General features: G+C 41.2%; 1 protein-coding gene across 10 annotated transcripts in view; it reads left to right on the top strand.

Annotated features, from left to right (window-relative positions):
- The window catches only part of HECTD4 (HECT domain E3 ubiquitin protein ligase 4), a 186,251-nt gene that overhangs the window by 102,947 nt on the left and 58,259 nt on the right, over positions 1–25,045 (top strand). For 6 of the 10 annotated variants that reach the window (XM_070516099.1, XM_070516096.1, XM_070516095.1 and 3 more), the window contains exons 21-42: positions 337–535; positions 3,430–3,576; positions 4,711–4,815; positions 5,936–6,099; positions 6,652–6,885; positions 7,867–8,059; positions 8,256–8,360; positions 9,088–9,176; positions 9,561–9,736; positions 11,441–11,576; positions 11,670–11,811; positions 11,915–12,081; positions 14,437–14,583; positions 15,266–15,450; positions 17,607–17,760; positions 18,680–18,960; positions 19,190–19,379; positions 20,614–20,695; positions 21,959–22,161; positions 22,845–22,980; positions 23,779–23,961; positions 24,725–24,889. In XM_070516099.1, coding sequence (XP_070372200.1) covers positions 337–535; positions 3,430–3,576; positions 4,711–4,815; positions 5,936–6,099; positions 6,652–6,885; positions 7,867–8,059; positions 8,256–8,360; positions 9,088–9,176; positions 9,561–9,736; positions 11,441–11,576; positions 11,670–11,811; positions 11,915–12,081; positions 14,437–14,583; positions 15,266–15,450; positions 17,607–17,760; positions 18,680–18,960; positions 19,190–19,379; positions 20,614–20,695; positions 21,959–22,161; positions 22,845–22,980; positions 23,779–23,961; positions 24,725–24,889 — 3,583 coding nt within the window. The remainder of the gene's footprint in view (positions 1–336; positions 536–3,429; positions 3,577–4,710; positions 4,816–5,935; positions 6,100–6,651; positions 6,886–7,866; positions 8,060–8,255; positions 8,361–9,087; positions 9,177–9,560; positions 9,737–11,440; positions 11,577–11,669; positions 11,812–11,914; positions 12,082–14,436; positions 14,584–15,265; positions 15,451–17,606; positions 17,761–18,679; positions 18,961–19,189; positions 19,380–20,613; positions 20,696–21,958; positions 22,162–22,844; positions 22,981–23,778; positions 23,962–24,724; positions 24,890–25,045) is intronic. The other 4 variants (XM_070516101.1, XM_044775849.2, XM_070516100.1 and 1 more) reach the window with 1 other exon arrangement.

Genomic DNA, 25,045 nt, shown 5'->3' with positions numbered 1-25,045 from the left:
TGTTTCACAGTATCTTTTTTTTTCCTGAGCAACTTTAAATGAGAGTTGGTGAGGTCCTCTCCCGGATATGAATTGGGTCTCCCCCTTTAAAAAGAGGAAAAGAAATGCAGATATATTGTCTAACAACAAAATAAAAGGAAAAAGAACCTTAAATGTAGGACTTCTTTTCATGTTTCTGCTCGCCGCTGATATCAAACATTTAAAAGCCACAATGTTGTCATACTACATGCTGTGGAAAATAAAAGCAAAATTTCTTAACATTTTATATTTTACTGTGTATCCCCTTTTTTTCCCTTCCTTGCTAAGCTGAATCACTTTCTCTGTGTCTCGTTCTAGAATGCTAGAAGAGAAGGAAGAGCCAGGCTTTCTCACTGGTTTAAAGATTCCTGCTCCGTGGGCTGCTGGGAAGACTGTGGAGACAGTCCACCCTGTGAGAGACAACTATAAATTTAAAGAGACCGTCCACATCCCCGGAGCCCGCTGCCTGTATCTGAGATTTGATAGCAGATGTTCTTCCCAATATGACTATGACAAAGTAAGCAAGCACTGGTTTAGTGTTCCTTCCGCTCTAACAAGCTGATTTCTTAGATGCTTCTTATTTTTCTTTGCTGCTGGTCACCATTCTTGACTTATTCCTGCCTGCAGATATCTCTTAGGAGAAGTTCCCTGAGGTAATGCCTTGAAGGGTAGTGACTGGGGAGTTAGAGGAGTCGGTGCCTCTGCGGCCTAGGAACAGTGTTGAATGACATAGTGAAAGCAGACTTTCGTAAGCTTTCAAAGATTTAGACCCGAGTCAAAGGAAATTTTCCTTTCCATTCTGCTTACCCCTTGCCTTCCCTCGTGCTTGGAATTCCTCGAGATATGTGTGTCCATTCGTCTAGAGAGGTCTTACTGCCCAGTTCTTGGGGTGTCTCATGTATCTTTTGGGAGAAGGTGGCCTTTTAGAAGGGTTTCAGGTGTGCTAGGATCTGGTTTATATTTATTTAAATTATTTCTTCTTCTTTGCCATTACCTCAGGGCTTATATAGGTTTTGAGGAAGTGTAGTTTTTGGCCTAGTGGCTTAACAGTTATAAGTAAAAGGAAACATTTTAGGGGCTGAAGTATTTTCTTCTGTTTATGATTGTTGCATTGTAAACCATCATGTTGACCTTATGAGGAAGGGCTAATGAAATTATGACGTGTAACATATAAAAAAAAAACTAAAGGATTATCTAATACCTTTGTACATAGATAGGACTATTTGTATGTAGATATTAGCCATCTCTTGTCTCTCTCCTCTGAACTGTGTAGGGGCAAATGGTCTTAAATCCCACCAGGGGAGATTTTTAGGTTAAGAATAAAGGACTTCTTAACTGTATATACTATGAGACGGTGAAATACATTACAGAGAAAATTATAGAATCCTCTTCCCCATTGTCTTTTATGATAGTGAAGATTTCGAGATGTCCAGAGGGATTTAAGACTTGCTCCCGGGGTGGGTCCTGTGGCCGAGTGGTTAAGTTCATGTGCTCCACTTCAGCAGCCCAGGGTTTGCCAGTTTTGATCCTGGGTGCGGACCTACACACTGCTCATCAAGCCATGCTGTGGTGGCATCCCATGTGGTAGAACTAGAATGACCTACAACTAGGATATACAACTATGTACGGGGGTTTGGGGAGAAACAAAAAAAACAGGAAGATTGGCAAAAGAGGTTAGCTCAGGGCCAATCTTCCTCACCAAAAGAAGAAAGCGGGGAGAGATACATAAAAGAAAAAATAGGGGCCGGCACTGTAGCTGAGTGGTTAAGTTCATGTACTCTGCTTTGACGGCCTGGGGTTTCACTGGTTCGGATCCCAGGCACGGACATGGCACCCCTCATCAGGCCCTGTTGAGGCAGCATCCCACATGCCACAACTAGAAGGACCCACAACTAAAATATACAACTACGTGCTGGGGTGATATGGGGAGAAAAAAGCAGGAAAAAAAAAGAAAAAGAAAAAAATAGAAAAAAAAGACTTGCCCCCAAAACTCACCTTAGCTGGAAGCACTAGAATTTAGAAGATGGTCTTTGGTGGGCCTTTCAAAAAATGTATCTCCTAACACAATCTAACCTACTTCATAGTTCTTGGCATCAGCTACTCCCATTTCCTAGATTCAAGTGATATGACTATTTAAATGGGAATCTGGGCTGGCCTCATGGTGTAGCGGTTAAGTGCGCACGTTCCGCTTCGGTGGCCCGGGGTTTGCTGGTTTGCATCCCAGGTGCAGACATGGCACCGCTTGGCAAGCCATGCTGTGGCACATATCCCACATATAAAGTAGAGGAAGATGGGCACGGATGTTAGCTCAGGGCCAGGCTTCCACAGCAAAAAGAGGAGGATTGGTGGTGGGTGTTAGCTCCGGGCTAATCTTCCTCAAAAAAAGTAAAATGGGAATGGAAGAGGTTGTCATTTTAGTTGGTGTCATTTGTGTCTCCTTTAAGAACCAGGGATTTGCATCTTCTGATGTGCGCTCACCTTGACCTGCAGTAGACGATAGCGTTAAATGTGGGGGCAGGGAGGCTTACACAAGGGTAAGAGTAACGTTTACTTTTCCAGTGGTCCCTGGCTCGTGTCAGCAAAAAGTCCAAAAGGGTAAGAAATCACAAAATGATAAGTGTCCCGGGCTAAAAGTTCAGCTTTTAGGTCCAAACGGAGCTCTCTTACACAGTCAGAGGCAGTGAGAGTGTGTGTACACTAGAAGACAGGATTTGGTGTTTACAGACGCGGAGCTTTATTCTTCTCTGAAAGTACTTGAATGCCAAAGGACCTCTAAGTGTTTCTCCTGCACGTTAGAAAGGTGGTTAATTGGCTATAAATGAACAGCCTTTATTGAGGAAAAGTATTGATACATGAAAACTGACCTAAAAAGAAGCAGCCCCCTTTCTGGCCCAACTTTGTGTCATTTTCTTTTTATGCCATTAAGCAACATTCTAAGAATAGATGGCTTATTTTCAATTTGTTGCATTTTTAAAAATCCTCATTCATTGAGTTTTTTTTGTTTTGTGTTTATTTTGTTGTGTTAGATACAAGCATCTTTCCATTGTTTTGCTCACTTTATTAATTTTGGGGGACTTAAGGGGACAAACTGTATCTGTTATTGATGAGCTATATGTCATTACTTAGGATTAAAATAGCTATTTAAAAATATATGTATAACAGCTGAGTATAACTATTTAATGTGAGGTCCCCAAGCCAATGAAATTGTGGTAATGTTTCTTATTACCCTGTGGCTGCCCTGTAAATACCAATGGCTTCTCGCATCTGAACTAGTATCAGTTCTGCCTAAAAGATCAGGAAATAGTAGTTAGATTAGAGTGACACCAGGGCCTGATTATAAATGTATTTTTAAACAAACTTTTTTTTGCAGCCTTTTTATTTGTAGATGTTGTTTTTGTTTTTCTTTTACAGTCTAACAGTCTATTTTCTGTTTTGAAGTTGGTGATATACGCGGGGCCTAACACAAACAGTAGGAAGGTTGCTGAGTATGGAGGCAATACACTGGGATATGGCAGCCGTAGTGTCTTAGGAACTGGTTGGCCAAAAGACTTGGTGAAGGTATGGTATCAGTCACATTCACTTCCTAGAAAAGAAAAATGAACTTACATTCCTTATGGGCCTAAGCATTAACTGTGATTCCAGAAAAAAGTTTCCATGGGGGCTTTTATTGCTGTGGGGCTACTTTGCCAGGACTGTAAACTCACTACTTCGTTCAGAATGACCCTCCTTTCACTTGTGTGGCATCAGACCCCGTCTACTCCAGAACTTGTATCCGTTCTACAGGTTTCCCGGGGACTGAGGTTGTCACAGGTCGTCCTTCCCTGTCCATTAAAAAGACGACTAGTTCTTCCAGCTTACTTTTCTCTAGACTCCCTTGTGATGGTATCCTAGAACCACAGGGGCATTGCAGTTTAAAAATGCTGAATTGATGTTTTCAAATAAATTTGGGCCTGTGGACCAAAAATAATGATCCAACCTCAAACTGGTGAGATTTCAGCCATGCTTTGTAATTTGGGCCCTTGAACTACGACATATATACCTAGAATATGAATATGAACTGAAATGCCTACTTAGACCTGGAAACCTCTCCAAAGTCTGTTCCCCGCTCCCTTACCTCCATTGTACATGTTACGCACTCTCTTTAACTCAGCCATAGACAGCAAGTTACCTCCTAGGGTATAGTCTGGATGCATCTGTATCCAGACCACCCAACAGTTTTAATTGTTCTCTAATTTCCTGCATTTTGTTTCTCACTCATGGTGTTGGTTCTACAGTACAGAACAAGGTCTTCCAGCACTCTCTCTGTCTTCTTCAAGATACTGCCCATTTGCCTGCCTTATTGGCACAAATGAGGTGGTGAAGTAGAGAGGGGGAGGGCAGAAAGAATAGGAATCTGAGGAATTTATTGAAACCATGCTCAAGATTTGATTAATCTTTACCCTCATCCTGCTGTTGGGCAGTCGTGGCCCATTTCACAGATGCCTCATCCCAAAAGCTGCCTGGTCAGGAGAGACACCTGAAAGATTGGTGTCCAAATGAGAGGGGATGGAATTCGAATCCGAAAAACAAGTGAGAAAAGGAGTGAAATATTGCTGTGGTCCTTTTGAAAGTAAATCTCTGAAATTCATTGCTCTCTTGAAAGTTGTGTGTCTTGTTTTTAAAGTGCGTTTCCCCCCCTTATTAAATTTTAAGGTGGAAGGAGATACAGTCACCTTCTCCTTTGAAATGAGAAGTGGCCGTGAACACAACACTCCTGATAAAGCTATGTGGGGCTTTGCTTGCACAGTTCGCGCTCAGGTACTTGAATCTAACCCCTGCGGTGGGCGTAATGTACTTTTCCTGTGTGCCTTGGTTACGTACATCATATTTGCCTTGGAAACAGGGCAAAATATGAGCTACTATTTCATCCATCTTTTCCATTTGGCATTTGGCAGTAGTAGACTACTAATAGTAAGTGGTAGTGTTATTCCATTCCCACTAGCTGTGACCTAAAATCAATTCAGCAGCACAGAAAGAGTCTATTCCTAGGGGCTCCGTCTTCAAAGCCTGGAGAGGTGATCTGCCTCCAGCATCTTTCCGCAGGGCAAGGAAGACTTGAACACCTAATAGAAGTAAGCACTTGGATTCTGAGTTTTAAGAGTAGTGGAATCAGATGATTTGCATTCTATTCCCAGAGGCTCTTCTTGCTAGTCTAGGTCCATCTCTGTGTAATTATTCATGTTATACTCTGTATACAGGTTTTAATCTACTCCTTTTAATAGTGCCAGTTTACCTCCAGGAATCCATATGAATAAATTCTTTTCCCACTTGGGAAAAAAAGAGGGAGAGTAGTAGGAGTTCTACTAACCCCTCAAGTTGCCTGATTTGTAAAAATATTTTTGACTTGGAAGTTGCTTTAGTTAAACCAAGCTAAGACTCTCTAGAGTGGAATTATCTGCTAGAATGTAAGCTCCATGAGGGAAGGGGTCTTTGTTTTGTTCTCTGCTTATCTCAGGACCTAGAACAGTGGCTGGTACACATTAGGCACTCCATAAATATTTGTTGAATTAATTCATTGACAACATCTTGGTTCAAGCACAGGATGGAGGTGACAAAATGAAATACCGATTTATGCCTTGATAGGCACAGTAGAGAGGAAGCTATCCAAAGAATCTTGCATGTGATTTGTGCTGCTTCTAATATGGAGTCTTAATGGCTCTTCTCTCTCCAGAATTGTGTTGAGACTTCACTTTGTGGTCATTCCAGTGCTACCATCTATCTACTCATGGTGTTGGGTGCTGTCCCTGTGTCCCATAGCGATGATACTGGATGCTGCTCTGTGAGCCCCTATTGGGGGACATTGCAGTGTGGTGCAGTGCAGTGGAAGGGCTCCACTGAGTACACTGACCCATGTGGTTTGCCCCTGTCTGCATTGTAGGAGTCTTCGGAGGATGTGTCGGGAGGCTTGCCTTTTCTGGTAGACCTGGCTTTAGGTCTGTCTGTGTTAGCTTGTTCCATGTTAAGAATCCTGTACAATGGACCAGAAATTACCAAAGAAGAAGAAGCCTGTCAGGAGCTATTGCGGTCCAAACTTTTACAAAGGTAACAGGCTCAAATTGTACTGGTTTTGCTCACGAAGGATAGAGGACTTTATGTGGAAAACTACTTTTAGTACGTTTCCCAGCTGGTTGTGCCTGCTGCCTGACAATCCCATGGGTGTCATTGTGTCTAAGAAATAAGATGAAAATTACACCAAAGTGCCTTCTGGCCCTTACTTTACTAAAGTTGAAATTACAGTTGAACTGCATAAGCTTTTCTCCAACCCGAATATTGTGTAATTAAATTAAAGGATCCCCAAAAGGATGAGTAGATAGGCAATAAAGCAAACACAGCAAACTGTTTATTCTAGAATCTAGGCAGTGGGTATGTGGGTGTTAACCATGTGATTATTTCAACTTTTCTGTATATTTAAAAGTTCATACTAAAATGTTGGAGAGGAAGTAGATTCCCAAACATGTGGTTTGATATAATGCTCATTTGTCTTTTGCCTCTGGAGAAGGTTTGGTGATCCTTCATATATTTGATATATATGCAAAGTTTAAGTATCTTTCCAGATGGAAAAGGAAGTGAGGAACCTGTTTTCTGTCTATTCAGGTGTCAGTGGCAAGTGGAGGCCAATGGTGTGATCTCCCCTGCCCTTACTCCCAGCCCGTCTCCACTGCCGCTGACCATCGAGGAAGACAGAGAATTCACCTACCCCTCTGACGTCCTCGTGCCTCCTGTTGGAAACTACTTTGACCTGCCCCGGATCAGGCTGCCTCCAGGAATCATGATAAAGCTCAGGGAAATTTCTGGGCGTGCTAGACCTCAATTTAGGCCAAGTATAAAGTATGTTGCTATATAGCATTTTATTCTTCCCAATGAAAAAGAAAATTTTTAGACAATTGAAGGGGTATATTTCTTCTCGTAGTCTAGCAAATGAACCTTTAGTTTTACTTAATGAATGTAACGAAGTACTCTAGGGAGTACCCCAGGTGTTATTCCAGGGCAGCGGGTTTCAATATGTGAGCAGCATTAGCATCAGCTGGGAACTTGGTAGTTCTTGGGCCCCAAGTCTCACCTACTGAATCAGAACCTCTGAGGATGGGGCCAGTAATCTGCGTTTTCGCAAGTTTTCCATATGATTCTAATGCATGCTAAAGTTTGACAAGTTCTACGTTTTTCTCAAATGGTTTGACCTTCTACTGGTACTCATCAACTTTGGTTTCCATAGAGTATAGAGACATTTCTTTATTTTTGATGCCTAGAGAGATAGTGAGGCATCAGAATGTAAAGTCTTGAAGTTGCAAATGTCTTTGTGGTATTCTTGCTTAAAATCTGTTTTGCAGGCTTCTGCTCTGCCTTCAGAGGCAAGATTGGCCATTCAGAGAGAAAAATTTAAAGAACAGATGAAATTTGAAATGAAAAAATACAGAAGCACCATTGTTTTTAGCTCGACATCCATATGCATGACATACCACGAGCCATAATACTGAATAAAATTAAATGTCAGATAAGTGGTGCCAAAGATCTTTTTTTAGCCTTAGACCTGTTCTAGCTCAAAGTATACAAATCATAGAAAATGAAATCTCTTTAATTTTGATTTTCAATTTTACCAACCAATGTCAGTTTTATCAGTCAAATATATTAAATTATTGCCAACTTGATATAAGAGCCATCATGATGTTCGTACCTCTTTATTGTAATAAAGAAGGTGTGGCGAATATTTAATATATTTAAATCAAAGCCTACATTCTTCAACCTGTAAAATACAGTATTGGTAAGTTGAGAGCATGACATATGTCTGACTAGTTTCCATTGTAATGACAGAGAAGTAATTCAGCCAGACGTGATGGAGGAAATGGTGGTATCATGTGTCATTAAGCACTTGAACTTGGTTGATGCACTTCAGTCCCTAATAAATTTCCAGTATCAAGAAGAACATGCTGAGGAATATGATTTATTGTGTAAAATTATGGGAGAGACCTTTAAGAAACTCAATGCCATGGAGCGACAGCTACAGGTAAGGAGAAGCTAAAACATCTAGATTTCTCTTACAACTGTTGGAAATAATTTCTGTCCTAGAAATTTAATGAAGTTTAAAAAGTGATCTGAATTAAAAAATATTATTACAACTAAAATTTCTGCTTTTACGGATTACACTTGTTTTTATTTTGCATCCATTTTCACATTATTTTTTATTTTAATGTATCTATTAGAGTGTTGCAGAATTGGAACAGAAATGGCAAAGTGAGGTTGATGATGCCATACAGGGGAAACTGGAGAATAACATGCCTTTCTTCTATGATTACCATTTTAATGAGGTAAGCATGTTGTGTGATTTACCATTGGGCCATTGTTGCTTATAGTGCAAAGGTGTATCGTCTGTCACTTGTTAAAATGTTGCACACCCCAAAATAGAACCATTCTTTAAAAAGGGTTAGATAAAATTGATTAGTTCAACACGTCAATAATACAAATAAAAAATTACTCAGTGTTTTTAACTGATTAATAGTTGTATAAAGAAGTTAGCATCATTATCAAATTTTGCTTTCAAGCCTTAAAAAACAAAAGTCAGAGTTATAAGGGGCCTGCCCTATGGCTTAGTGGTTAAGATCATGCACTCTGGTTTAGCAGCCTGGGGTTCGCTGGTTCAGATGCTAGGCACAGACCTACGCGCTCCTTATCAAGCCGTGCTGTGGCAGGTGTCCCACATATAAAGTGGAGGGAGATGGGCATGGATGTTAGCTCAGGGCCAGGCTTCCTCAGCAAAAAGAGGAGGATTGGCAGCAGATGTTAGCTCAGAGCTAATCTTCCTCAGAAAAAAAAAAAAAGAGTTATAAGCACTGAAGAAATCCCCAGAAAGTAGTCAATGCCATTTTTAATCATTGAAATACAAAACAGTAACTTACCAGTGTGCTTCTGGCATAGAAATATGGACCAAAGGTGGTGTTTTTTTCCCAGAAATTTTCTGTTCCTTTTAATGTATCCAGTAAAACTCAGTTTTTGCATATCCTGCATACCATCTTTTCTTGATTTTTCCTTCTTTAGAACAAAATGAAAGAACTAGAACTTTTGTGTTCAATGAAGGAAGTCTCCTTTGATGGAAATGATCTTGAAAACATGGTCCTATCACTGAGGTTAGTGATGTTAACAGCTATGTAAAGCTAATTTATTACCGTGATACTCAAAACAAAATGGGAAGACCTAGTCTCTTCACAGACATTGTAAAGAATATTGTGCACTCACTAGATATTTTAGAGTGGGAACTCATTTGGTAATTTGGAAACTTTAATTTTAACCTTCAAAAGTTAGCATATAGGCATTTGAAACTGGGCCAAAGGAACTAAAACTGGCCACAGTTTATAACACTGCTCCCTCGGATCGGGCAGAGGGGAAGGGGTACAATATGTATCAGGTGATCTGGTGCGTTTCCCTCTATCTTCTCATATCCTTTATAACTAAAAAACTTTGGTTTTGGTAAACTAGAGAACGACTGAATGCACATCAGCCTTTCTTTATAGGGAGAAGTTCCTACAAGAAGTGAATTCTCTTCTTCAGAAACCCTCACACCCACTGGCTAAAACGAAGACGCTGGTGAAGAGTTTAATGAACCGCGCCGAGCTGCTGCTGCATGTCACCATTGCGGCCCAGTCCGGCCTCACGAGAAGTAGCTCGGGGACACCTGCAGAAACGCCGGGTACTGCTCAAGCCAGCCCTGCACAGGCTCTGCACTAGTCTTTGCATAAAATATACGTTAGCCACTTAACAAAAACACTCTTGTGTACTCTTAGGGGGAGAAAAAGGAAATTTCAACATTTTTTATTTTGTCTTTTACTTTTTCCAGCCAAGGAATACTTTTTACTGAATTCATGTGGTGTTTTATGAGTTAGCTGAGCATCAGGGGTGCCTCCTTGCCTGCCTCATTCGGTTTTTCTTGGGAGCATTGAAGGAGCCCAGTGACATGCATCTTTATAATCCAGTGCCCCTTATGTTCAGTTCATGGTTTGTCATTCTCGTAGTAACATTGAATTAAGTAGTCAACATTGTGAATCTTGTGACACATCATATTTTCCTTTTTATTTGAAGTTGAGTTTACGTTTCATCTTTGGTAATTATGTCGAAGCTTCTAGCATGAATTTCCACTATGAATTGTTTTCCTGGTCACCTTTTAATCGTTAGCCTGAAATTGCGTTTCTCAGGGGAATCAGTGCATCGCCTTATTTAAGCCGGCTACACAACACTGGGCATAGCCCATAATAACAAGTGTTAATTCTTACCGTGAGAGATCAGGTTAAATAAACACGTTCTCAAGTGAAAGACCGCGTGTTAGCTAGCCCCACTGCCCGATGGACACTATCGAGCAAGTGAACTTGTTTTCATCCCAGTTGATCGCGCGAGGCTCCTCTCACTTGGGAGAGAAATCTAGGATGACTCCCAGATTTCTGAGCCTAGTGATAGGATCCCACTGCCTGAAGACATCAGGGGAAGTATGCCAAGTGTGCAGTGTGGTCACCGGCCGAGATGGTCTGCTTCACCGCGTCCCTGGCCACGTTAGCCCTTGGTTAGTTGAAGGTCCCGTTTAAAGACACAGCCACTCAGTAAGGCCGGTGATGCTTTCCGAGAGGCTTCTGGCATCAGAGGTGATGAACCGTTAGTTTCCTGAGAGAGAACAACATCTTCAAAAATTATGATTTTTTTAGATTGGAGCTGTCTGACCATTCTTAAGACAGATTCAAAATGACCTCTTCTCCACTTTCTTAACTGTTTTTCTTAGCTGATCTTTACATAGAGTTTTGTCTTCTTCCGTTAAAGTGTTCTTTTATAAAACAGCTATTTCCCTGAATAGGGTTGAGTATGTCTTTTAGGAATGTTGGGTCAGATTCTAGCTCAAATGTGATATTTACCCACACCAACTATAATCAGAGGTACAAACTATAAAGCAGAGGTATCACCAAGTGGCAATAAGTCAGCTAAATAATTGTAGGATTAAAGGGGGAACGAAGGTCATCTCTGAGGAAAATGGATCTGGGTTTATTTAAGAAATTTTGCTTCTAGAAATTATGTTCTCTATCCTTTCTTGCTTTTCAGAATGCTTGTACTAAAGTGAACATTGGTAGTTTATGAAGTTAAATGAATTTTTCTGCTTTTCTTTGGAAACCCAATTTAACAGAAAGATTTTAGTTTTTCAAGCTTAAATAATTTTTAACCTAATATTTAGATTTTTAAAAATTGACCTAAAAATCATCAGTATGCTGTGCAAGCTGGTCTGATGGCTAAACTCTCATGGGAAGCGAAGATACTCTTAGACTGTTTGGTAGTTCCATGTTACCTTCAGCTGTTGCTGCTGTCCTTACGAATCGGATAGCAGATATGTCAACCTCCTTATTCCTTTCTGTCCCAGCTTGTAAATCAGCTTCTGAAACAAAGGTGATATCTCACGCTGTGCGGCAGCCTGTTTTTCTTCGCAGCATGTCGGCTCCTTCTGACCTGGAAATGATTGGTAATGAAGATTTGGAATTTACTAGAGCAAATCAGAGGTAAATGGCTAATGGTCAAGGTTGGATTCCCACACGCAGCTGAATACATTCATCAAAACACTCTGAGCCGCTGTCTTGTTTTCTTTCCTGTAGGCGGCGCCATGTGACCAGCCACCGCAGCAGCTCCTTTACGCTCCTGCAGTCACTGGCCATTGAGGACAGCAGGGACAAGCCCACCTACAGCGTCCTGCTGGGGCAGCTGTTTGCTTTCATCGGCACCAACCCTGACCAAGCTGTACGTCACATTTTGCCGACTACAAAGGACTAGCATCTAACAGCATGAGGGCTCCTGTGACAGTTAGCCTGAGTCAGGTGTGCTTCCTTCTCATGCATTTCAGGTGTCTAGCAGCAGCTTTCTTTTGGCTGCGCAGACAAGATGGCGGCGGGGAAACACTCGCAAGCAAGCCCTGGTGCACATGCGGGAATTGCTGACGGCTGCGGTGCGGGTCGGTGGAGTGACGCATCTTGTGGGTCCAGTGACTATGGTCCTTCAGGGAGGACCCAGGTCAGTTGTTTCTATTAGTTTGTACTGTCATGTCTAGAATAGGCTAAAGCCATTCCAAAGATTATTCTTGGGGCCAAATTGTAGACAGTGGTATTTGCTGAGTTTTCCCCTAAAATATTATATTTTTATTTTTATAAAAGTGGTAAATGATTTTGTAAAAAATTCAGCATATATAACAGAGAGTAGAAGTCTTTTTACTCACCTTCTCCTCCTAAATTCCACACTGTTCACTAAGAGCTTGTTGTATCAATGATGCGCATACATAAATAGCTATTTAATTCTCTCTGTACACTTAAGTGTGTATGTGTGTGATTTCTTTTAACTTAATTCAGATTATGTTATACACGCCTTAGTGTAATTAGAGTTGTTTTGCTCAATATATCTTGGATATCTCTATTTTCTCATTTCAATACATATGGATCTGCTTTATGGTTTTTAAGAACTTCACGGCCCTCCATTGTATGGATGGCTATATTTTAGTTTATCCTACCCATCCCCTACGGATAGACATACGGATTCTTTCTCTCTCTCCTCCTTACTTCCTTCTTTCTGTTTTGTTTTGTTGTTTTATTAACAATAGTGCACCATCCTCATACCTATATTTTTGTGTACTTTTGTGCTTATTTTCACTGGATCAATTTCTGAAAACATAATTGTAGATACTAACTTTGAGGAAAGTTTCATAACTTATTTGTGAGAAGTTTTTCTATACTAGTTCCCTACTGGGCTTCAGAGATCTTCAGAAAGAAGTAGAAAAGGCATTTCTCTATAAGTCCTGGACTAGAACTGCCAGAGACTGCTTGTGCCTCTTGACAACTCTGAGGAATTCTGGGTAACAAGCAGAGGGCAGTGGCTAGAGGGAAATGTGTTAACCAAAAGCTAACATAAATATCTTGAGAAATTTCTTTGTCAATCAGGAGAGACCAGATTATTCTTTGGAAACAATTCCAAAATCTCAGTGACTTCAAAATTCTAGCTCTGCTCATGTCCATCACAGGTCCATCTTGGCTCATGATAATCACGAAGAGCCCATGATAGGGAAGGAAACTGCCATCTCAAAAGCTGTCAGTCCCCTTGTCAGAGCTCTGGCTCATTGGCCAGACTAGTCAACATGCCCCCCCAACCACAGGGGTGCCCAGAAGGCGTAATTAGTTACACTAATGACTCCCACACCTTACTTCCAGAATAATTCCTCCATAACACTAGCAGCATTATTCCTTTTTCCCTCAATTATTAATGTCCTGTCAAACATTTGGGAAAAAATCCCAAAGTATAAAGTAAAAATAACCTGTAAATTAAGCATCTTAAGATAAAACCTATTAACATTTTACTGTATTCGTCCTGTCTTTACTCTAACCACAGATATCTCCTCTAATGTTTTTAGTGGTAGTATAGCACTGCATCATAGTCCTGAACCTTTGCTGAGGAAGATTATCCCTAAGCTAACATCTGTTGCCAATCTTCCTCTTTTTTTTTTTTTTCCTGCTTGAGGAAAATTAGCCTTGAGCTAACATCTGTGCCAGTCTTCTTCCACTTTATGTGTGAGTCACCACCCCAGCATGTCTGATGAGTGGTGTATGTCTAAGCCTGGGATCTGAACTGGCGAACCCAGGCCACCCAAGTGCGGTGCACCAAACCCAACCACTACACCACAGGGCCAGCTCCACCAATTCCCTATTTTTAAACCTTAGGTTTTATTTATTTATTTTTGCTATTATAGGCAATATTATGTTGCATATCTTTGTAGATAAATCTGAATAGTTCCAATTCTCAACTAATATTAATTGCTATAGAATCTACCTTGGGTTGTGTTTTTACATTGGAAAAGTCTTATTTCATATCCAGTGGATTCTCATATTCTGCTAATAATCGGAGTGTGAACTTGAAAAGACACTGCTAATCTATTGGACCTTGGTTTTCTCATTAGTACAATTGCTTATACAGTATTCAGTACTGCATGGAATATTGTAGACATGTCTCAAATAAATGGTTTCATTATGAAATAAGTTTGGGAAGTGTTGGATACCACCCTGTTGCTCTTAGAGATACTATGGACTCTAACCTTATAAGGCTCCGAATAGTCTTGCAGTACGGAGCCCTGCTTAACTGTACCTAACCTGTGGTTTCCTAGACTTTTCTTGAGTGTGGGCATTGTCTTTGAGGCACATGTTGAAATCCTGCCCAACAGTCTTCTGTGGTCCTGCAGTTTGGGAAACACTGATGATCTCCAAGATCTCTTCAGTTCTGGATTCATCTAGACATTCTTAGTTTCTCAGAACAGTTCTCCTGCTCTCACGTTCACTGTCACTGCTCTTGAGTGGTTCAGGAAGCCTGAACTTTGATTCTGTTTCGTAGAATTGAAGAACTAACCTGTGGTGGGATGGTCGAGCAAGTCCAGGAAGCCTTTGGCGAGACCATGACCTCTGTCGTGTCTTTATGTGCTCGTTACCCTATTGCGTGTGCAAATAGCATTGGCCTCTTGTGTACCATACCTTACACCAGGTAAGCAAGGAAATGCTTTTGATCATATGTAAGTTACACCACAATCCAGTTGATTAAATAAAAATATTTTTTAATTTAAAAAATTGGATTTTTTTGCTTTGTTTATTTAGTGACACTATCACTCTGATTCAGTGAGTTTACCTCCTGACAGACTCCTAAGGTTGTTATGTAAATTCCTTCTGTTGAGTTCCTACATGATCAAAAGTGGCCATTAAGGATTATGTTACATTGTCAAAGTGAGGAGGTTTGAAGTAAAGAAAAAGATCCCTAGGAAATTACCTACATATTTGGTAAAAATTTTTTGCGTATGCAGTTATTTCCTTTCTTAGTCATTTGATTAATAGTTTGAAGATGTCAAGCATTCATGAAGTTATTCTTTGAATCCCCTTATGAGAAAATAGATAGTTTTTTCTGTTATGGCAGCCTTGAGTTGATTCCGTGGATTTTTAATTTGCCATTCTGTAGTAACAAACCAGAACTTGAAGTTCTTTATTTATGAGGGATATCCTCATTCTAAAAAAGTATTTCTATGTTCAGTTCTGTGTGGTGGTATCCTAAGTTGTAGACCAAGAACTAATACTGACATGTTTTATGCCCCTTTGATAACCTGAATCTTAAGTGAGAGGTTCCTCAGGGCTGGTCAGTTACGTTTATTTCCTACAACCCTCTCTGCCTGGCCCAGGAGTGAAGAGAAGTGCCTGGTACGCAGTGGCCTTGTTCAGCTCATGGATCGACTGTGTAGCTTGAGCAGTCAGACTGAGTCCAGCTCCAGTGAGAAACAAACCAAAAAGCAGAAGGTGGCCACCATGGCCTGGGCGGCCTTCCAGGTGCTGGCCAACCGCTGCGTTGAGTGGGAAAAAGAAGAAGGTAAGCAGGATTGCTTTCTAGAACTCATTGAGTTCTTTTATTGATGTGTTTATTTATTAAGTATTTGTGCTGGATGGGAGAAAGAAAGGCTATATTAAATTATGTAACCAGATGGGTTTAATCAATTAATGATTTCATGAGAGCCTCTTTATCAGCATGGTTCTATGAAAATTTATAGCTACACTATGACATTAAACAATATCCTGATCTGGAGGACATGATGCTGAGTGAAATAAGCCAGGCGCAGAAAGATGAATACCTTATGATCTCAGTTAAATGTGGAATCTAAAAAGCCAAACTCATAGAAACAGATTACAGTGGCAGTTGCCAGGGACTAGGGGGAGGGGTAAATGGGGAGATACTAATCAAAGGGTCCAAACTGCCAGTTATAAGAGGAATAAGTTCTGGGGATCTAATGTACAGCATGGTGATTATAGTTAATAAGACCGTATTGTATACTTGAAAGTTGCTAAGAGAGTAGATCTTAAGTGTTCTCACCATACATACACAAAAAAAGGAAGGTAACTGTGTGAAGTGATGGATGTATTAACTAACTTGATTGTGGTCATTTCACAGTGTATGTGTATATTAAATCATCACAGTGTACACCTTTTAAAAATCTCACATTGTACATTTTATTTGCCAGTCATACTCCAATAAAGCTGGAGGGCAGGGACGATAACCCTAAAGGAGTGTAGTGACCCTAGGAAGTTGAGAAGATATTTTTCATTTTTCTTGTCAACATTGTTAGCAGTCTCCAAATAAATATTTTTATGAAATGGTTTTTCAGTTGCATTTTTGAGGTGCTATTTCCAAATTATATTTTTACTTACTAACCCAATTTTAAAAAGTAAACTTGAGGTGGGGCTGGCCCCGTGGCTGAGTGGTTAAGTTCGCGCGCTCCGCTGCAGGCGGCCAGTGTTTCGTTGGTTCGAATCCTGGGCGCGGACATGGCACTGCTCATTAAACCACGCGGAGGCAGCGTCCCACATGCCACAACTAGAAGGACCCACAACAAAGAATATACAACTATGTACTGGGGGGCTTTGGGGAGAAAAAGGAAAAAATAAAATCTTAAAAAAAAAAAAAAGTAAACTTGAGGGGCTGGCCCAGTGGCATAGTGGTTAAGTTGGCATGCTCCACTTCAGTAGCCACGGGTTCACAGATTTAGATTCCTGGCCGGACCTACACACTGCTCGTCAAGCCATGCTGTGGCGGTGTTCCACATACAAAATAGAGGAAGCAAAAAGAGGAAGATTGGCAATAGATGTTAGCTCACGGCCAAGCTTCCTCACCAAAAATAAATAAATGAATGAATGAATGTAAACTTGAAGGATAATTTCTCCGTAATATCCCAGATCTGTGTATATAGCATATTTGCTTATCTGTTTATTCATTCACTATTCATTTTATTGTCTTGAGAACCAGGCACAAGATGAATAAGGCATTGTTCCTCCCCTTAAGAAATATGGTTCTGTGGGAGAAATAGACCAATGAACAAATAATTACAGTGTAATCAATGCCATAATCTAGATGTATACGAAGTGCTCTGGGAACACAGAGGTTTCTTCAGCCCAGCTGTGCTAGGGATCAGGCAAAGCTTCCCAAAGAAGGTGACACAGGAGTTATTCTTGAAGGGTAAAGAAGACTTCCAAGCAGAATAAACTGTGTGTGTAGGCACAAGGATCCAAGAGAGCATGGAAGTTGAGGAAGTAATGACAAATAATTTTTGTGGGTTTTACAAGAGATGCTAGGGGGCTCCAGAACTGCAGCGAAAATGGAAAGATCCAAAAAGGCCTTTTACTGTGTTTGAAAAGAGGTAGGATATGAGTTAAAAATCAAGATGTTTTCATCACAGTAAAATGGTGATTCTTCCCATCGATCAAAATATGTTCCTTGGTTTTGTATGGATTAATCCTGTTTTAATTAAGAATAATGTCTTTCTCCAACATTGAATTGTTTTTCAAGTTACTATTACCTTTTTTATGTGCAGATGTTATCTAACGGGGAGACACTAATTGGACAGCTAATGAAATACTGAGCAAGTTAAAGAAAAATTGGGCAAAGGGAGGGCTGTAATACAGGGAGGCTGAGAGGGAGGACTCGCGTAGCTTCCCTGGGTTTTCACCATGCTTTTCCTTTCTTTAACTCTGAAGGTGGCTCCACAGAGGCTGTGCACTCAGGTCTAGCCCGTCAGGTGTCCAGCCTTCTCACTAATCATCTTGCCCGAGCGACTGAGTGCTGTGGCAACCAGGCTGCTGGGAACGATGCTCTCCAGGATGTCCTTAGTCTTCTCAATGATCTCTCGAGGTGTGGAAGGCCCAGCTGGAGTTGTGGGAGGAGGTGGCTTTCCTCTTGAATGATGCGGGCTCCTTTGGGTGGTCACTGTCTTTTAAAACATCTGAATTACTAAGCCATTCTGACATGCTCCTGCCTTGAGAAAAATAGTACAGGATAAAGTCATTGAAAAATAGTTTTTAGTTTAAAAGTGTGAGGATTATTTAGGTGAATATCTATATCATAAAATATTGTCATTTGCTGTAATACTTTGCTGGCAGCCAGTTGCTAGCCTTTGAAGTTGATGCAATTGCATTCAATAACCAAAAATCCTTACCCTCATTATAGCAAGATGGAAGAGTAATCAGTCAGGACCTGTGATCAACTTGCTTTCTCATGCTGTGTTTATAAAAGAAGATATTCTGTGGAGGTGTAATACCATCATGTGTGAGCCATGAGGCCCACAAAAGCTTGTCCACATAAAGCTGCTTGTTTTTTGGCTTCTGCTGGACTGTATGTTTTCTTCTTAGTGAAATGTTGCAGGTTCAGCTGTGGCAGATGCCAGACTGTTGAGGCCTGTCCACACTGTATGATACCTTGGGTCTTAAAGCACTCCTTAAAAAGCAATAAAAGACTCAACTCAAAAGCTCCTACTTTGGGTTTCTAAGTCTTGTGCTTGGTGAATCATGCTAAACTATAGGATCTCAATTATGTAAATATCAGGGATCAGAAAGTATTCAAAAATCTTTCTTTTTAAGTATTATTGGTCAGTTTTGAGCATTCATCAGATATTTACAAAAAATCTTAATTCTCCTTCATAAGAACATAGTGCTAAATCCATGTCTTCCTCATGAAATCTGAAGTCATTAGTTTGTTTAACCTCATTTAAGGAACTCTTGCTTCTGAATATCTGTAGCTCAGCATCCCCAGTGTCGTGTACCTTTTCTTCCAGGAGCCACATAGGTAAAGCCATCCTGAGCCAGCCAGCCTGTGTGTCCAAACTCCTGTCCCTGCTGCTTGACCAGCGCCCGTCTCCAAAGCTGGTCCTTATCATTCTTCAGCTGTGCCGGGCAGCGCTCCCGCTCATGAGCGTGGAAGACTGTGGAAACGTGGAGCTCCCACCGTGGAGCTACTCTGTTCCCTCCCTGAACAGTGAGCAGGAAGATCCCAGCGATCCAGCATCCAAGATCGCCTCGTTGCTCTTAGCAAAGCTGGCAGATTATGTGGTCCCAGGTGAGCAGCTCCTGGACAGGAGAATGGCAGTGAGGTGCCCACTTCTTGTGGACAGTCAGACTGAGCTCTCACTTGTCTGCAGCTGCAGCTGTGCTTCTTGTGATAAAAGAGAGAAAGAAGGGAGAAGGGACAGAGTGGGACAGAGGGAGGAAGAGAGAATCCAAAAGCAGTGTGTTCCCTATACAGGGGGCTGCACAAACCACATTGCAATTTTTCTGTTTGCTTAAAGGATGTCAGACAGTTCTTTCTCCAACTGCTTCTGAACCCGATACCACGTTAACAAAAACCAGTCCCAAGAGTTCCTTAAAAGGAGATAAAGATCCTGGAGAAGAGAGTGAAGCAGTGGATGGCAAGCTCTCTATCTTTATCCACAAGCGGGAAGACCAGTCCTCCCATGAAGTTCTCCAGCCGTTACTAAGGTGACTGGTGATTGTAGTAGCCACATGCCATCAAGCACTAACCGTGTCACAGGCACTGTGCCAAGTAAGCCCCTCACGTACATCAGCTGTCTCAGCCCTCTTAGCAACCCTGAGAGGTACTCATGCTTACTGTCATCCCTGCAATACACACGAAGAAACTAAGGCAGAGCGGAAATGCAGATGCAGGCCTCTCACCACAGAACCCCAGCTGTCAACCACAATTCGGCACTCTCTCCACACCCAGCAGAGAGCAAAAGCCCTGCTGAGAATGCATTGTATGTGTTCTGTGGGGCGTCAACAGTGTGACTTGGCCTTTGAGAAGGAATAATGCAGCTTGGTTTGCAGTTATTGGCATCCTCAGCCGTTAGTAAATTTAAGGATACCATTGACTGTGAGGTGGAGAAATAAGGGAAGCTTTTTTTAAAGCTTTAATTCATTGAAGTATGAATGGTATGATTGCTCAATAAGGAAGTAAAAATATAATTATTGTGCAAAGATTACAGCCCCCCAGGACCTTGTTAGTGGGCTCCAGGACAACAAGAAGGCCTGTCACAGAATACAAGGGAATTTAGAATAGGTGTATATGTCTCAGATGGAGGAGTCCTCTCTCCAAATGAATGATTGGATGATGGTATCATCCTCGTAATTGGGTCCCTTGTCTGGCCTCATGGCAACGGAAAGCACTAATGGCCTCCTGGCCTAAAGTAAGCAGGGTCAGGGCAGGTCACTGCTTAGGTGAAGAAATCTCCAAGAAACATTCTTGGGCATTGCAAAACATCATAGTACGAATTTGGCGAAAGATATTTTGGAGAGGCAGGTTTAGGAAGCAGAGGAAGCTGAATTATTAGGAAGATCCAGTCACTCACACCAAGGCGTCATCCATGCTGTTGTTAAAGTCTCCTGTCTTTGGATTTAGATCGCTTGCTGAGTGCCTCCTGTGCGCCCAGCCTTCCCTTTGTTATAGGTTCAGATTGTTGATTTTGTTCAGCTCTTTACTTTGTGCATCATTTTCATGTAGGTGTTTATCATTACAACTCTAAAAACAGCTGTTGTTTTGATCCTTAAAAATGCTGTAAGTCATTTCCTTTTTGAAAAATTGGTTCTTACTGTGGATTTGAAAAGCCTGTTGTAGCATATAATGGTGGCCTGACCATTACTGGGTTGCCTCACAGCATTAGCCCCACCTTTGACCATGCCTGTAAGATTGTCGCCTCTTTCTGCCTTCCCCTTTTAGTAGCTCAGAAGGACGGCCCTTCCGACTTGGTACTGGTGCCAACATGGAGAAGGTTGTGAAAATGGATCGAGACATGACCAAGGTAACTCTTAATATGGAGAAACCTGCACTGAAAATACCCACAATTAAAGAACATTTGCCATGCTTCAGGTTTTCAGGAGAAATTTTTAAAAATACTTTAATGTATTTAATTTAATTTAATAATTTAAAAATAATTTAAGTTCCCACGAAGAGGTAGGATGAGAAATTGAAGTCAGTGGTTTAATTGAGGTCATTGTCTTTTCTTTTCTTTTTTTTTTTTGAGGAAGATTAGCCCTGAGCCAACTACTGCTAGTCCCCCCCTTTTTTGCTGAGGAAGGCTGGCCCTGAGCTAACATCCATGCCCATCTTCCTCTACTTTCTATGTGGGACGCCTACCACAGCATGGTGTGCCAAGCGGTGCCATGTCCGCACCCGGGATCCAAACCAGCAAACCCCGGGCCGCCAAGACATGGAACGTGCGAACTTAACCGCTCTGCCACCAGGCTGGCCCCGAGTCCATTTTCAAGAGAACTAGCCAAAATCAATTCGTCAATAATGTTAAAATGTAAAAGAGAACTCTTGGTTTTGACCTAGAAATTGTTTCTTAGCTCTGTTAAGAAAGTTTTACAGCCTAAAAATCCTTTAAAAGTGATCATAGGTGAAAAGTTCAAAGAGTGATAATAGATAATAAGAAATAAAAACAAATAGCCCATAGAAATATGCCCAGGCTCACAAATTACACAATAAGTAAAGAAAGGAGAGGAATAAAAACACAGTAGAATATCATTTTTCACCTGTCAAACAGATAAGGAAGATTGATAATACTCATGATTGTCAAGGTAAAGGTAAATAGGTTTTCCAGTCTCCAGGTATAAGCATGCTCTTCACAGTTCTGTTGGTAAAAAACAAAACAGAATCCATGTACCTATTAATAGGGGATTGGTGAAAGAAATTTACATTTTGTGTAATGAATTACTGTACAACTATAAAAAATAATCAGGTAGATCTACATATACAGATATGGAAACACATTCTTGATATTTTGATAACTGATAAAAATAAATTGACAAACTGTGTGTAGTGCAATCCATGCTTATGCTTGTCAGAATTTGCCTGGAAAAAAATCTAGAGGACCAACAATTATTTGTGACTGGGTGAGGACAAGGGATGTTTATGGAAATTTATCTTTCTACATATAATATTTTAATAATTGAATTTCTTAAAATGAGCCTGGATTGCTTTGGTAATTGGGGGAAACAGGTAAAAAGTATAGTGCTGAGGAGAGTGAAATGAATATCACGAACGTCTTCAAACTGACCGCCAGGGTGGCTGCTGTGAAGTAATTACGGAAGAGGCTGCAGCTGCTCTTCGCAAAGCAACCAAGTGGGCACAGTCAGGCCTCATCGTCAGCGTCGGGCCACCTGTAGAATCAGTCAACCCGGAGACTGTGAGTGGACTGTCCACAGGTGACAAAAAGAAAACCGCCCAGACCTCCATTTGCCGAGAGAGGAACTCGGAACTTGCAAGGTAAAACCTTTCACAGGGTAGAGCCAGGCCATGCTTTTCTCACATTTACTTGTAACGAGTTTGTTTTTAGGCTTTTAATTTTATATCATCCCCTTGTCTTCTAGAAATGAGAATTGAGGGCTTCAGATACTCGTCTGAGGTTGTGATGAATGAGTAGGGAGGCACTCCTGGCTATGTAGGCATCTACAGCCAGAGGATTGTTTTTCTGAGATAGGCCACCACCAGGAACACCAACTACACTTATTCTGAACATTAGTAAACTCTGGTTTTGCTACCTTTACTTCTTCTAAACGATACTTGTCACCATCCCAGCTGTGCACAGAAACTTCTCTTTAGGAGCAGAAAGGATGAATGAGTGTTGCCTCTGGGAAGTTTATGCCATGTGTCCTGTCCTTACCAGGCAGGAGTAGATGTAGGGTAGTGTCTTTCCCTGGTCCTGATGGCTTATGCAGTCACAAGTTTGAGATCCATTGTTTCAAAAGATTCTTCAGCTACCAGAAAGAATATGAGAGAAGTGATTTCTTCCTAATGATAATTCAACTGCTCTTTTTCTCAGTCAACAAAATCCACTTTTTTGTCTATAAGTAAAAAATGTTTCTATCTAATGCTAACCTTAAAAGCCACTTCCTCTGCATTCTTAAGCACCATTGGGCAGTGACAGTTTTCCCTGTTGACACTTGCAGGACCGACCCTGTCCGACCCTTCATCAGTGGGCATGTGGCAAACAGCATGGCCGCAGAAGTGATTGCCTTGCTCCATAGCTTGCTAATGGCGCCTGAATCAAACGCTGCTCAGATATGGACCACAACAGCAGAAAAGGTTAGTGCGGTGTTACTGCCAAACTGAGGAAGCGAGAAGGAAGTTAGTGTTCTGTGGTACTGCTTGACTCATGCTTCGAAAGGGACCTTTTAGTAAATAGAGAGTTCTCAGATTGCACAGAGATACTTATTAACTGTTTTTCCCCTGGAATTTGCTTTTTTCGGTGGTTTCATCTCTGTTAACCTACGTCTCCTGTTGCTGCTGGTTCTAATTTTGCAGAAGACAGGACCGTATTCTCAGAGAAAGAACGGCATTCCTTGTTTCCCCTTCTTGCTTGTGTCCGATAGGTAGTGACATTAGGAAATCATGCAGCCCAGGTTTATTGGATTTGCTAAGTGTACTTAACTGAGTCTAAAGTGGCCTCTGTGTGACTGACCCTCCCTCCCTGCTCCGTCAGTCATTCCTCATTACAAACAAGAGTCCACTTTCCTGAAAACTTGAGATCTGTAACCAGTTACCCTCAACTGAACTCCTTATAACATATCCTAAAGGTAATGGCGTGCTGAGATATTGGCAGCATGCTGTGATGGTCTTCCTTTAGACGAATTTTGGTGTCTTTTACTAACACAGTGTTTGATTCTCCCTTAAAGTTTTCAGGCTGTGTATTTCTAGTTCTGTCCAGTTACAAAAGGCAAACATGGCAAGAATGTCAGTGGTCGTACCTGATAGTTAGTTCCTCCCTCCCGCATGCTGAGTTCCTGCAGTATATGGGATCAAGCACTGTTGTAGACACTTCACCTTTAGGAGCAAACGACCAAAGCTTCAACTCCTACTACATGGGCTGCTTCTTATATTTAGGTTCTGTCTCGTGCACTGATGTACATTCCACAACTGGGGAAATACGCAGAAAGCATTCTGGAAAATGGCAGCAGTAGTGGCAGAAAACTCGCCAAACTTCAGCGAATCGCCCGCCAGGCCGTTGCCGCACTTTGTGCACTTGGAGGCTTCAAAGAGACAATCAAGATAGGGTCTGAGGTCCAGGTAACCAGCCAGCATTTCCCCACGTCTTTGCTTTCCCCCACATATTGGTATTCATTGATTAACTGATCTTTAAGACAAGTATCATCCACCCAGTTGGACAAAAACCCTTGTTCCTCAGAAAAGACAGATACTGTATGATTTCACTCATATGTGGAAGATAAACAAACACATGGATAAGGAGAACAGATTGGTGGTTACCAGAGGAGAAGGGGGTACGGGGATGGGCCAAAGGGGTAAAGGGCCACATATGTATGGTGACGGATAAAAACTAGACTGTTGGGGGTGAGCACGATGCACTCTATACAGAAACTGATATATAATAACGTACACCTGAAATTACACAATGTTATAAACCAATATGACCTCAATAAAAAAAAAATTTTTTTAAATCCTTGTTCCTTCAAGCTAAATAAGGAATCTGAGAAACTCATGAATTCTAATCTACACTGTATGGCAGATTGTTCAAAAATTAGTACAATATTGTGTAATGTTAACTACAATACTTGTGTCCTGCGGTGTCATTAATATTGGCAATATTTTAGAGTTGAAATTTGGAGATTGTATCATATTGTGATCACCTTGACATAAGGTCTTAGGGCCTATTATTTTAACTCACGTTCAGGGCTTGGTGTGTGCATTATGATAAACTGTTACTATAATGCCAATAGTGACAGCTGTAAATTTACTCTGCCCACTTGTCACGTCAGATAGTTGCTTGTGCCGGCAGAGCTGGTAGGTAGTGCTAATCCGTCTGTGTCTCTAGGTTTTAGGTAGAGGAATATCAGGGAGCGTCGGAGTAGTGGCTTCTATCAATGAACAGGAAGGTATAGCTACAGTCAGATTCCCACCCATAGACTGTAAAAAGACTTCGCAAGCATCAGACACATTGACTATTCCATTGTCTAGACTTTGTGTTCCAAGATCAGAGGTAAGGTGATTTTTAAATGTATCATAAAATGTTACTGCAAATGGTAATCGTACTGCAATGGACAATATATGCATGCACAGTACAGAAGCACAAATACTTAGTTATCTTAAATTTTGCTTGTGTCATGTATTTATGTGTTGGGCATAATTATTTACT

The sequence above is a fragment of the Equus asinus genome, chromosome 8, assembly GCF_041296235.1.
Source record: "Equus asinus isolate D_3611 breed Donkey chromosome 8, EquAss-T2T_v2, whole genome shotgun sequence".
NCBI lineage: Eukaryota > Metazoa > Chordata > Mammalia > Perissodactyla > Equidae > Equus > Equus asinus.
The sequence above is the reverse complement of the archived record's forward strand: the minus strand, read 5'-3'. Positions and strand labels throughout refer to the sequence as shown.